Here is a 14,896-nt window from a genome sequence, read left to right as displayed (position 1 = left end):
AGACATCGAGGGATCACCAATTTAGTATTGGGGGGCAGCGTGGAGAGTAAAAATCGAAGAGGGAGACCAAGAGATGAATACACTAAGCAGATTCAGAAGGATGTAGGCTGCAGTAGGTACTGGGAGATAAAGAAGCTTGCACAGGATAGAGTAGCATGGAGAGCTGCATCAAACCAGTCTCAGGACTGAAAACAACAACAAGAACAATATCTGTGTACCAGACTGGTATTTGGCTGGTGGGATATGGTAAACCACATCTAGGCTGGCCATCTCACGTGGTACAAGAGGCAGATTCAAATCGGGTCATGGCTGCCTCCCCATATCCTGGAAGTGGAGCATCAACATGCCTGGCATCTATGCAGTGAGTTAACAGACTACGGTGCCCAGTCATATACGTTTTGTTTAATATATTGAGCAAATTAAAGTGTTGATTAAGACACCATAACATACAATTCAAGATATACTGCTTAATACTGATTTCTCTGTTAATGCTCATAAGGAAACAACATTCATTGATTACTTTATGGGAAAGAAATGTAGAAGGGCTGATCACCATACTGAAGATAGAATGGCTAGTTAAAGTCTGTTACCCACACAACAAAATGTACTATGGATCATAGGAGCCATCAGATGGGACAATGAGTATCAGGTACTAGAAAACCTCAGACAAAAATTATACAGTTTGTATCACATTGAAAAAGGTGATTTTTTGCTAAAGAAGAAAAATTAGCAAAGACAGGATTAACAATCAGATATGCCTAAACATTTTCAGCATAGCCATATCCTATTTTGTTCTTTAGAATGTGTGGTCCTAAAAAGGCAGAACAATCAAAATAGCAAATGGCAGGAAAACAGTTACAAACATGACAAAACAAAATAAAATTACTACGTCAAACTATTATCTTAACACTTCTTGCATTCGGTTCACTGCAAACTAATATCCTTTATTCTCTGAAAAATTTATTTGCATTTACTCTGTAATTATTTATGTTCTTTAGCCTCTTCTTATTGTTTTTGCTGTACTAGTCTGAACTGTAACAGTTACTTAATTTTAGTTACATCTAACATCTCCAATTATTTTTCATTTTCCCCAGAATTCTCTGTCTCAAATTTTTTGGTAGCTTAAATCTGTGTATTGGACTAGGGCTCGAACCTGGAGCCTTTGCCTTTCTTGAGTAATAGCTCTACTTTCTAAGCTACCAAGGCACAACTCATGGCCCAGCCTCACAGCTTTATTTCTGCCAGTATTGCTCTCCTACCTTTCAAACTTCACAAAAGTTTTCCAATATATGTTGCAGGACTAGCACCAGTCGAAGAAAGGAAATTATGGAGAAATGGCTTAGCCACAGCTTAGGAATTATTTCCTAAATAAATTTTCACTCTGCAGCAGTGTGTATGCTAATTTGAAATTTTTTAGAATCTTCCCCTAGGCTGTGGTTAAATCATTTCTTCCAGAAGTTTGGGAGGAAGGAGGCAGATGCCGATGATAGTAAAGCTGTGAGAGCAGGTTGCGAGTTGGACTAGGTAGCTCAGGTACTAGAGCAATTATCCATGAAAAGGAAAGGTTCCAAATACTAGTCCCAATACAACACACACCTTCAACCTTCCAGGGAGAAATAAGCAAACAGAAAAAAAATTCAGAATAGGTATAAACAGTGTCAGGTATTATTATAAAAGGTCTCCGTAGTTAAAGCTCCAGTTTCAAAACGTTGTAGAAAGAGAACCACTGCTCTGAGTGACATCAAATTTGAACAGCAGATTAATGACACAGGAGAGAGGGGAAGCTAACAAAAATTTGACCAACAGATGGCACTATAAGCATCAGAATATCTACAGTGACAGATGTGCAGTACACGACTATTCATTTGTTTGCATCCTAAGCTCATTTACAAGAACACTGACTGTGCACCAGTAGCCATGCAGATGTTCTAGACACTCAAGGATATAAAAATGGGCAGTGGTCTGATGTCTGCTGAGGGTCTGGTAAAGATGATTACAAAATCTGAAGAGAGAGGTTCTGACAGAGGGAGGAAAGCAATTGAATCAATGTGAACCAAAGACATGGCCACAGCACTGCAGGAGGGGTCAAGCAGTGATACGCAGACATGAAGTGCATGAAGAATAGCCCGAACATTGGACATGCCTGCAGGCACAATGCACATAAAATCCTATGAAACATCCACCATTTCTATCCATACAAAATCACTCATATTCATGAGTTGCTTCCTGCTGACCTGCTGAAAAGACAAATGGAATTTCTTGCTCACATTAAGTGGACACTGAATGATCACAGAACATTCAGTGGACAGATGAAGCCCATTTCCATCTCCAACTACATGTCAACAATGTACATGTCAAAAATGTACAACATGAGCAATGGGAAATTCAGATACACATCAACCGGTACCACTTCAGTCTGCAAATATGAGTGTGTTGTGTGGGTTGACAGCATGCTTATCACACAGCCGTATTTTTTCGAGCAGATGAATCCTGTGGCTCCTGTTACCTGTACCATCACTGGTACATGCTATGAAGGTCTTTCATGCACCAATATCATATCAACCACTCAACCAAATGGACAGGATCATTTTTAAGCAAGATGGCACTCCTCTGCACATTGAACAGCCAGTGAAGCACCTGCTGCAGAAGCATTTCAGAAATGCTAGAATTATCAGCCATCATTTCCCGATGGCCTGGCCATCTGATCACCTGGTCTTAATCTATGCCATTACTAGCTGTGGGATTATCTGAAAGATGATGTATTCAGTGCTCCAGTTATGAATGTAGCTGAACTGACGATACACATTGCGCACCACACTCTGAACGTGACCATAAGACACTCTGATTTGTTCTGGAACACGAGATTTCTCAATTTCAGCTGATGACAGGAAATAATGGACAACATACTGAACATGTCTTGCACTAGTCTCATGACAATTAGGAACTAATGTCATTTTGCTTTCTACGTGGTTTTAAGTTCCAGGACAATGAAAAACTGAAGTCATTTTACTTGACTGTTGACTGCCAAACCTGTGCAGTCATGCACATTCATTCAACAATATGTATGGTATAATGTGCAACTCAAAACATAGCCACTGTATTGTGATTCATTTGTCATTTGTGGTCGACCTCATTTATGTTAAGATGCTTACAACACCATCTATTGGTCAATTTTTTTTAACCCGTGACATTATTCAGAGCGTTGGTTCTCTTCTACAGTGTTTTGAAAGTGGAACTTTAATTACAGACTATCATTCTGGTTAAAAGCATGACTGGACTTTACCTACTAAATGAAATCAGTTGAAAAAATATAAAGTGTTTAAGATCAAACAAAATCTAAAGCGAAGGGACAGAACTGAAAATAATGATGTGATACTCCAAAGAAAAAGTGAGGAACACAAGGAGGAGCTGTTTTAAACATAAATTAAAACAAACAAAAAATTACCTTTACGGATGTTCTTTGCAAGTGTAGTGCAAAGAAAGGTAAAGTACAAGAGAAAAGGAAACAGAGGATGGATCAAATCTGTTGCAGTAGTGATACCACGAAAGTAATTTATTCAATACCTGCCAAAAATTTGGTTGACAGCTGTTCTCCTTCCATTCCTGCCAAATGCTTCTTGAGTTTTCAGTCTGCAGACTTTCTTCTTGAAAGCCCATTTCAATAGCAAATTCTGTTGCTTGGTCTCCAACAAGGAAAGAGTGCTGAGTATTCTCAAGAACACGTCGAGCTACAGATATTGCTGGCTTGATTCGTCTGAGTGCTCCTACAGCTCCAGTATTCATATCTGTACTGTTATGTAGAAAAGTTTATTGTTTTCATTTCAATATGGACTTGTGTATTGAACGTTATTGTTAGTCAGTTAGACAGATAGTTCATCCATAGATCATTTACATATTCAAATTTGACAGAGAAACAAGAAATAAACCATTAACAGCTAATTAATTCGTAAATACGGGTTTATTAGTACAGACAAATGTCTACATCTACATATCTTGTAACCCTGCTGGGTGTATTGAAACTATTGACAAGCATCATTACGTCAACGTCCAGTGGGGAGGCTGCCAGCAAGGAAAACATAGGGCTTGCCAACCTTAGGATGCACCAAAGGGCTCTTTCTGTATGCCGACAGTCATGGAAAAGATCTATCCAAATGTTTTCATTAAAGTATGCGTTCAAAGCTTTCAGTTTTCACAAAAATCAAGCTGGTGCAATGTTAAATACGGTGGTGGAGAATATTACAACAGAAACAAATCAATTGAACAAAGACACTCACAATGTGGTTATTGGCGGTAGCAACGGCATAAACAAAAACGAAGCAAGACTGCCCTGTGATGTTTCCGTAACATATTACCAAAACTATTTCAATTGAACATTGTCATCACAAACATTCCAGTGCGACATGATTTACCACTGTGGTCATGTGTAAACAAAGAGATTCGACACTACAATTCTGAGCTAAAGAAACTGTGTGATAAATGTAGCCATGTACGTTTGATAGGCTTAAGTAAGATGAGTCGTGATGAACACACAAAACACGGATTCCACTTAAACAGGACAGGGAAGGCCAAGCTAGTTTCCCATATAAGCAAACTCTGTGAGAAAGACAGTGTGGAGAAAGCTCCAATTGCTCTGGGCTACAACCACGACACTTTTTTAGAATAAAGGACCATAATAATAGTTTTCAGGAATGTATTTCAGATATGACTGAGTCCTGTTCAAGCAAAGAAAAGCCAGGCTGTGAAATAAGAGATCAGTAATTGCAGGACAGTTCTAGAAAATCTAGTGTCATAAAAAGTGTAACTCAAACAATTTTGATTCATGCAAGATGATAAATAAACAAGAAGGGATAATACCCTTAAAGTTAATGCACTTAAATCTGCAATATCTCAGAAACAAACTAGACATACTACAAATATTCATAGAGGACCACTTGTCACATGTACTAGTAATGACAGAACATGGGCTAAAATGCAGTGAAATAATATGTTATAGATCAGAAGGTTACATACTAGTAAACAGTTATTGTAGGCAAAACCATAAAGGTGGTGGTGTGGCAGTTTATGTTAATAAGGATATGTAAGCTAAAAAAAATCCCTTTCTTGAACACCACACTAAAGAAGAATCAATTGAAATGACAGGTATTGTACTCCACAGTAATGATCTTAAGTTACCAAAGCTCACAAAGATAGTTCCTAGCAAAGCACTGAAACTAGTATCTTATGGAACACTTTACCCTTTTTCAATTACAGAATTTAACTATGGGGCTGTGCAGCTTATGTACATTTAAAAAGAATACTACTACTACAAAAAAGAGCAATAAGACATATACACGGGATGGGACATAGAGATTTATGTCGTGAAGTGTTTTTGCAGCACAAATATCTGACAATATATTCTCTGTACATCTTCAAAATAGTTTTATTTTGTATAAGTCAAGCAACAGACACTATCAAAGGCAGTGATTTACATGATAACAATACTAGAACGAAGTTTAACTATTTCCTTAACAGAACAACGTTAAAAATGACTGATAGAAGTCCGTATATCAGTGGTTTGATTTGGTATAACAAGCTACCAAACATTAAGAATGTACACGGAAAATGTTTTTAAAACTAAATTAAAATCTTTTCTAATAGAAAAATGTTTATATTCTCTCAACGAATTTTAAGATAGTGATTGTAACATGAGACATTAGCATATCAGTTGTAATGTAAAAAATAGACGTAAGAAGCAACAGCTACAGAATATAGTGTACTTTATAAGTGTAAATATAACCATAGTATTAAGTCTGATGTTTGCGAAAGCCATCATTACGATGGCTCCACGCAAAGAAAATTTAAGTAAATAAATAAATAAATAGATTATTCCGAGGCTACCGATTACATGAGACTATCTAGCTGGCTGATTTAAGCCTTAGTAATTATCAGTTTATAGATTTTTGTTTCATGTTGCAGTGAAATTATGCACATTTAATAAATAACTGTTGCCACAAAAAAAAGAGTCATAAAAAAACACACATATTCTGTGAACCAATGGGAAGTGCAAGGCAGAGAGTACTTTTCAATGTACCAGTTATTAGAGCTTCTTTCCCTTCCATTCATGTATGGGGTACAGGAAGAACTATAGCTTAAATTCCTCTGCGTGTACTGTAGCTGGTCTAATCTTGTCCTCATGATACCACTGGAGCAGTATGTTGCAGATTGCAGCATATTCCTAAATTCATCACTTAAAGCTGGTTCTTAAAACTTTGTATGCAGGCTTTCTTGGCACAGTTTTCATCTATCTTCAAGTGTCTGCCAGTTCAGTTTCTTCAGCATCTCCAAGACACTAGTACAGGCACATGGTGAAAGACATAATCAGGCACAACAACAACAAGAACAACAAGAACAACAACAAAACATAGTTATGTAAACCAGTCAGTGAAATGCGATCTAAACACACAGGAAGGATGGTACACACTACTCCAAAGTTACATACCCAGAGGTAAAGAGTATGGTAGAGAAAAAAAAAACGAATTAAAAGAAATTTTCAAAACAACAAGAGTAATTTCAATGCACGAGTGAAATACAGTTCAGCATTAGAAGGCCATATGCCAAACAAACAGAAACAGTCAGCCACAGCAGTGGCCGACACATGGTAACTCTGTACCGCAACTAATCTTTGGCCAGCAAAATAATGGCACAGCAGCTTTTACTACTAACAACATGAGCACTCACGAAGGAATGTCGCGAGCAGCCAATGACACAAATTGGCCAAATACCCACACTGGGCAACTAACTGAAATCACTCCAAGTAATGATTTAAGTCACACTACGCCGTCGGAAAGCCCCAACCGGTCGTAGTTAAGCCCCAGGCTATTGACCTCTCAGGGAGTGGGGGAAAAGCAAAACTACAAACATGTTTCATAAGATCTGACAAGCAAGGTGACCCCGAGGATGATCTGTATCAGCACAAGTTAGATACAATGAATAATATCCAGGAAGAACAAGTACAAGCAATCTTTAAGGTCAAAATATTTAATACTAACAAACAGTTAATTTTAGATACAGGTTCAACTACCAACCTAATGTCAAATGCAAATTGATGAAATGGGGCAAATTTCTAACATTCTCTATCCTAAATTGCACAGTGCAAATTGCTACAGGCAGTTAGACTACATCTACTGTCTAAGAACTAAGGAACCTATTGACATATATACACAGAGGTTTAATTAAATACTAAGCTATATATTGGATATTTGTGGCAAGGTCTTATGGGACCAAACTATTGAAGTCATCAGTCCCTGAGCCTACACACTACTTAATCTAACTTAAACTACCATATGCTATGGACAACACACACACACACACACACACACACACACACACACACACACACACACAAGCCCGAGGGAGGACTCGAACCTCTGAAGGGAGGAGCCACACGGACCATGACAAGGCGCCTCAGACCGCGCGGCTACCCCACGCAGCTACTAAGCTATATAAAACATATTTAAAAGTAACAGGAAGCAAAATGAAGAAATATGTGAGACATGTAAGCTAAGAAGAAACAATAAAATACCGTAAGAAATGTCAAATGATTCTGTTCGCAGGGTAAACGATCATAAAGGGTAACAGAATAAACAAATGTCTATGAATTTAAACAAAGTACAGAAATATCTGCAGATGTGTAATGACCAAATGTATCAGTGGCAACTGAGCTGCACAATGCAATTGTTTTTAAGTTAGTTTTTTTTTTTTTATTTCAGCAATCAGTGCATCATCATGGCGCAGAAGAAAAGAATTATGTCAAGAGTAGCAGATACCAGATGAAGAAATGGGCTGTGCCTCGAATAAACAATTTAGTTATAAGGATATTTATACAAAGGTCATAAGGGAAATGAAAAATGAAAATTTGTCGTAGTACAGCTCCATAACATTTACCAGTACCTATTCGCTGTTAAGTACACATAAACGTTTAAGCATGTGATTTTACAAAAACCAATCAATTTTTATCATGTCACATGAAAGCATAAATAATGACATTTCCATGTATTGAAGAAAGATAAGTCTACAATGGTTGAAACTCCTTCATAATTAACACTAAGCTACACATGAATTGAAAAACAGCATTAGTGCATGAAGAAACAACATGACACTACATGAATGATTAGTCAGCACACATCATTTCCATGAAATAAGGGGTCCTTGGTAACTAGTCCACAGTTGTACGTGTAGCATTTCCTCATAAATCCTTGAACCAGTAGATGAGTATTTCCTTTCTTCCCCCCCAAACAAAGGAGGCTGTGCCAAGCATAGTTAGGCCATCAATGCATAATGTTTTAGTCCTGTTTTGAATGTTTTTCTCCTTCCTCTACCATGGAAGTAATGAGCTCCCATAAGTGATAAAAGCATATCTATAAAACGAAGTATAAACGTATCATATGCAAGTACTGTACCATAATAATGTGTTATGTAATTAATTTGTATATGTGTTGTGCATGAAGATAAGTTAAAACTAACAAACAAACTGTAGTAACAGAAACAAGTTAATGAAAAATTTATGATGCTATAAAAAATAAGAAATTTGTGTTTGTAGTATAAGCGATGGATGGAATGTCAGCCAGAGGTATAAGCTATCATGTTATATATTGTTATAACTCAATATTTGGATGAATTTTCATTGAAAACCAAACACTGTGAAAAGGAGTGAACTTTTTTAGGCAAGCAATTTATACAATGTTTTGGAGGTAGGTAGGTAGGAGATGGTGGTCAGGGTGCCTGACAGCAAGGTCTCTAGTGCCCGTGCAAAAACAGATTGAGATAAGTGTCAAGTCACTCTGCAACACACTAAAACCTCCAGTCTAAAAGTTTAGGCTAGAGACCAGACACATCACAAAACTTTAAAACCCTAATTACACTCGTCTCATCATCAGCTAAAATAGAGGGCAGATCCCCACCAAGTTTTGCTGCTGCCATTGCATTACAGTATAAAATGTACTGTTAAAATGTGGCAAATAGATATGTTCACACCACAAGCATCATAACAGAGGCCATAATAGAAAACTGTGTGTGAGAGGACAGTGCCCAATTCTAAGACGAGTGAGTGTGACTTCATCTCGCCTGAGCAACAAGCAGGAGGAACGCCATGGCTGGGTTGTTGACTTCACTAACTGCAGCTTATTGGCCGTGACTGTCAGCCATTCCTCCTCCCACAACCGCATGCACTTCCTGCGTAGGATAGAAATGACAAACTGCAAGGGAATAGGATACTGTGCCATGTACTGTCCTATGCACACCTCCTTGGCAGCCAGATCGGCCTGTTCATTGCTCCATATCCCTACATGATTGGACACCCAGCAGAATGACACCTGCTTGCCCTGCAGGCAGAGAAAGTACAGTTGGTCAAATATGAGCCAGACCAGCTCCTCAGCTGAGTACAGGTACTGCAGTGATTGTAAGGCACTAAGGGAATTGGAGTAGATGAGAAAACATTTGCCCAGAAGACGACACATCTGCTCCAGTGACTGCAGGATCGCGTGGAGCTCCACTGCAATAACTATATACTAGGCAGGAAGGCGAATCCTGGTGACACAGTCTGGGAACACTACAGACCAGCTAAGGGAATTCCCTTGTTTGGATCCATCAGTGTAAACAACAGTGAAACTGTGATTCACATCTAAAATGTTAAAAAACCGAGATTGGTATGTAAAATCTAGTGCACTATCCTTCTTAAAATTAGTCAAATCTAAAATAATTCTGAGTCTCTGGAGGAGCCAGGGTGAAAATCTGCTCCAACCTAAACGTAAAACATTAAGACCAGCCATGTCCATCTCTAAAAGGCAATCCTGTGCATGAATCCCATAGGGCCTTACTGCATGTTGCCAGGTATGAAAAAGCCGTGCCAGTGGAAACCAAGCAACGGTGTGGTATGCAGGTGTGTGTTATGTGGACAGTGTTTTATATATCTGGTGCACCGTAAGAAGCCGCTGCCTGATGTGAGGTGGCAGTTCACCAGCCTCTGCAGAGAGGCTTGTTATGAGGCTTGTTCAGAATGTTCCAATGGCCAATCAAATGCCTTCATGATACACTGTGTCCAACATTTTCAAATAAGATCATCTCACAGATCCATACACCATGCACCCATAATTGAGCAGAGATCACACAAATGTGCTATACAACTGGAGCAGACAAGTCCTGTCTGCTCCCCATGTAGTGCGACTAAGATTATTTTAAAATACTTTCAACCTTAGACCATTTCTTCAGGTCCTTAAGATGTGGCAACCATGTAAGTTTGCTGCCAAATATAAGGCCCAGAAACCTTACTATGTCTGTAAAATTAAGAACAGCATCCCTCATCCTCAACTTGCGAAAGTTTGAAATGGAATGAGAACAGTTAAAAAGAATACACACAGATGTCTCAGCTGAAAACTTAAAACCATCCTTCTGCGCCCATTCATCCAAATGTCAGAGAGTGAGTTGCAACTAACATGTTGTCATGGCAAGGCTGGAAGAGGAGAAAAACACACAGAAGTCGTCCACAAACAAAGAACACTGAACAGGACTTTGCACTGCTGATGTAATACCATTAACAGCTACGGCAAAGTCAGTCACACTTAAAACACTACCTCGAAGGGCACTGTTCTCTTGCTCAAACGGATCAGACAGGACATCACCGACTCAGTATCAAAAATGCTGTGGCGAGAGAAAGGACGGAATAAAAATGGGAAGACAACCATGAAAACCCCAGTCGTGAAGCTGCTCGAGGATAAGATGCCTTCAAGTAGTATTGTAGGCCATCTCAATGTCAAAAAATATACTTGAAATGTGATGCCGGTGCAGGAAAGGCTGTTGTATAGCTACCTCCAGGAGGTCCAGGTTATCAAAGGTGGAGCGATACCTCCTGAACCCACATTGACTAAGGAGTTGCCTGGATTCTGACATCCACACCAGGTAGTGGTTGACCATCTGCTCCAAGGACTTTCCCAGGCAGCTAAAGAGGGCAACACTGCAACATCTACTCAGGCGCATATGGTCCTTCCCAGGTTTTAAAAGAGGAATCAAAATGACCTCATGCCATGAGTCGGGATAGTGACCTGATGCCCAAACGGCATTCAAAATTGTGAGGACTGTACCTTTGTTTCGTTTGGCGACGTGCCGCAGCATACTATAATGGACTCCGTCATGACCATGGGGTGTGTTACGAGGCGCAGACAATGCAGAATCGAGCTCCCACATGGAGAATGGACAGTTGTAATCTTCATCAGAGGCAAACTGGAAATCCAAACTGCCCCCTTGCATCAACCGCCATATGGTGCTGGAAAGCTGAATCCTGACTGGGGGTTGCAATAACTGTGACAAAATAGGCTGCCATCGCCTGGGCAATGTCTCGCGGACTGGTTTGGAGAGTTCCATTCCCCATTACAGCAGCCATGGGGCACCTCGCACCTCTCCCAGTAATTTGCCTGATGGTCTCCCATACAACAGAACTCTTTGTGGGATGAGTAGTGGTGTTCAAGAACTGTTGTCACAACCTCTTCTTGCTCTCTTGAATAATCCGGCAACACTTTGCCCTCACCACCAAAAAGCCTGCAAGATTCGACAAGGAACAAGGTGCCTCTTCTGTTGCCCTGTGGACTGCGGAAAGGGTGCTGCAGCAGCATGGTGGATCATTTTGGTAATATGATCCACCCATTCCTCAACATCAGCACAATCTTCAAACTGGGCTACCTTCCCATAAAGTGTCCAATCAGCGCTATGGAGCACCCATTGCGGCAGCTTCCTGTCGGGTTCTACCCATCTGGCAAGTGGATCCAGATGGGGAAGTGATCACTGCCATGCAAGTCAGCAACCACTTCCCATTGGGCCATGCGAGCAAGGGCTGGAGAGCAAAGCGAGAGACTGATGGCAGAGAATGACCCAGTTGCAGTGCAAAAGAGCGTGCTCTGTCCCATATTTAGCAGATATGCACACAATGACATGAGAAGCCTCTCAACTGTTCTCCCCCAGGGCACGTAGTTGCAGAGCCCCAGAGTACATTGTGTGCATTAAAATCACCACAGAGGATGAAAGGGTGGGACAGCTGTCTAAGAAGGTTATTAAGAGCCTTCTCATCGAGCGTATCATGTGGCGGCAAGTAAAGGCAACATATTGTCAATGGAAGATGCAAGTGCAATGATATGGCAACTGCTAGTAAATTCGTTGTAAAGAGGAGAGGGAGGAGTAGCAGCCTGTGTTGATGAAAATACCGACTCTTCCTCCTGCTCTCTCTCCACTCCGCCGTCTTCCTTGTGGTGGACATAGCTCCAAAGATCAGAGGTATGTGATTGATGGAAAAGAGTCTCCTGGAGACACAGCCACAGCCACAGCCACAGACACAGTGGTCTACCCTGAGATAGCAGACAAAGTTGCTCCACATGTGTCCTGAAGCCCTGCAAATTCCATTGAAGTATGGGAACCATCTATTGCGGGCGTAGCACCTTCATCCTGTCTCTCTGCTGCGGTGGGGAGATTGGAGCAGGTGGAGGGGCTGTCGTGGGTCGAGATGATTGCCCCACACATCCCTCATACTCCATCAGCTCTGAGGAAGAGTCAAGTGAAACATCATGTAGAATCAGATTGACATGGTCGGATGGTTTACCACTTGACTTTACCTCCTTTTGCTTCTTTACAGTAGCTTTTCACAGTTTTAGAGGCTTTGCTTGAGCCAGAAGAGGAGTGGTAATGGCCTTGCTGGGCTTCTGAACAGGCTCAGGCGGTGCCTGGGGCTCGCTCAAGTTGGCCACTGTATCTTTGTCTGTTGTTGTAATGGGTGGTGGGGAGGGGGGGGGGGGGGGGGGCTACAGGCGTTGGAACACTTGCTGCCTTGTGGATGCACTGATGTGCACGTGTTTGTGCCAACACTCGCCACCTCCACTTGGGTAGAGGCATCAGATTTCAGAGTAGGCTTCTGAAGAATGGATGCAAAAGATGTAGCAAACATGGGAGGCTACAGGGACTTGCAAATATTTTTGGCCTCACCATATGGGATACACTTAGTTGTTTTTATTTCCTGTACTTTGCATTCCTCTAGAAAGGTTCTGCAGGCCCTACTCCAAACTGGGAGTTTTCCAGAGCAATTGATACATTTAGCTGGAGACGAGCAACCAACTCCTTCATGAGCGGCCTTACCACAGTTTCCACATGCTGCTTCTCCTGTACACCCTGAGGGTTGTATGCCCAAAACACTAGCATTTGAAACAGCGCATTGGGTTTGGGACATACGGTCATACATTTAGGCGAAGAATGCCTACCTTGAGATCCTCTGCGAGTTTGGGGGTGTTGAAGGTAAGAATGCAGGAGTCAGATTTCACCAGATTTCCATCTAGCGTTTTCATAACATTCTGAACATCCACAATTCCTCCAGAGCCCATTTACTCTTCAGTTCTTCAAGTGGTAGATCAATGAGGTCTCTACATGAAACAACACCTTTGCTGAAGTTCAAAGTGCTGTAGAGCTCTGTATCGATGGCATATTCACCCAGGCACTTGGCACTCTGTAGGTTAACAGCTTGTTGGGAACTGGATGTTTCAACCAACAACATCCCATTTCGCAACTGGTTTACAGATTTTAAAGTCCCAGAAATTCCTTCTAAGCTCTTCTGGATATAAAAAGGCGAGGACTTCTCGAAACTACCTTCTTTCCTTTTTATTACTAAAAACACATTCTGATTACCATCCTGTGCTCTGTTATTCTTTACTGCTGTGTGCTGCCTTACTCTCACATATGGAGGGCTGGCTACCCAAGCCCTCTTATTATTTGAGGTGGTAGTACCTTCCAGTGACACACCCATTCCACTCGGAAGAGGAAAGGAGGGTTTCAAAGGATCCATTTCAGTCTCACGAGCAGCTAGGGAAATAAAGGTCCATTTAGACAGAGCCCGAGTGCCTGAGCAAACCTTATACAACTGAGGTATGACAGGTTCCCCAGAGGTCACCTGCTAATGACTGTTCCACCTCAACAGCCATTCATCTCATCAGCGTGCAGCACACCTTGAGATTGAGGGATTTTTTTTATAAAGGTTTATTCCATCCTTGCAATCCAGGCGGTCAAGCCAAGATCCCTGTTCCTTGAGAAACACAACGTTCCACCACCGCACCGCACAGTGGTTGCTGAAGCGTGCCCAGAGCTTACGGTGAAGGGGGAATGGCAGCGCTAACCAGTTTCCACGAACCCCGGGTCGCTAAGCCCATACCCAGATAATGAATGCGAGATGCTTATGATAGTTTCCACAATCAAACTTTGTCTCAAAACCTGGCACAAAATCCAAAGAGATTCTGGCCATATGTGAAGTACACCAGCAGCTAGACACAATCAATGCCTTCTCTGCACAATAGCAATGGAGATATTATCGAAGATAGTGCTGCCAAAGCAGAGTTACCAAATATAGTCTTCCAAGATTCCTTCACCAAACGCGACGACATAAATATTAGAGAATAGAAATCAAGAACAGCTACCAATATGAGTAACGTAGAAGCAGATATCCTCGGAGCAGTGAAGCAACTTAAATCACTTAAAAAAAAAAAAAAAATCTTCTGGTACAGATTGTATACAAGTTAGGTTACTTTCACAGTGTGCTGATACAATAGCTCTGTACTTAACAATCATATACAACTGTTCGCTCAATGAAAGATACTTATCCAAAGACTGGAAAGTTGCACAGGTCGCACAAATATTCTAGAAATGTAGTAGGAATAAGCCACTAAATTACAGGCCCATATCATTAATGTTGATATGCAGCAGAATTTTGGAACATATATTGTGTTCAGACATTATGAATTACCATGAAGAAAACGGTCTATTGACACACAGTCAACATGAAATTAGAAAACATCGTTCTTGTGAAACACAACTAGCTCTTTACTCGGACAAAGTGTTG

General features: G+C 40.8%; 1 protein-coding gene across 1 annotated transcript in view; it reads right to left on the bottom strand.

The window, feature by feature from the left end:
• Positions 1-14,896, bottom strand: part of LOC126282262 (N(4)-(Beta-N-acetylglucosaminyl)-L-asparaginase-like) — a 114,067-nt gene that overhangs the window by 51,455 nt on the left and 47,716 nt on the right. The window contains exon 3 of the mRNA XM_049981872.1: positions 3,565-3,790. Coding sequence (XP_049837829.1) covers positions 3,565-3,790 — 226 coding nt within the window. The remainder of the gene's footprint in view (positions 1-3,564; positions 3,791-14,896) is intronic.

The sequence above is a fragment of the Schistocerca gregaria genome, chromosome 7 (assembly GCF_023897955.1).
Source record: "Schistocerca gregaria isolate iqSchGreg1 chromosome 7, iqSchGreg1.2, whole genome shotgun sequence".
NCBI lineage: Eukaryota > Metazoa > Arthropoda > Insecta > Orthoptera > Acrididae > Schistocerca > Schistocerca gregaria.
This window is presented reverse-complemented; position numbering and strand designations above follow the sequence as displayed.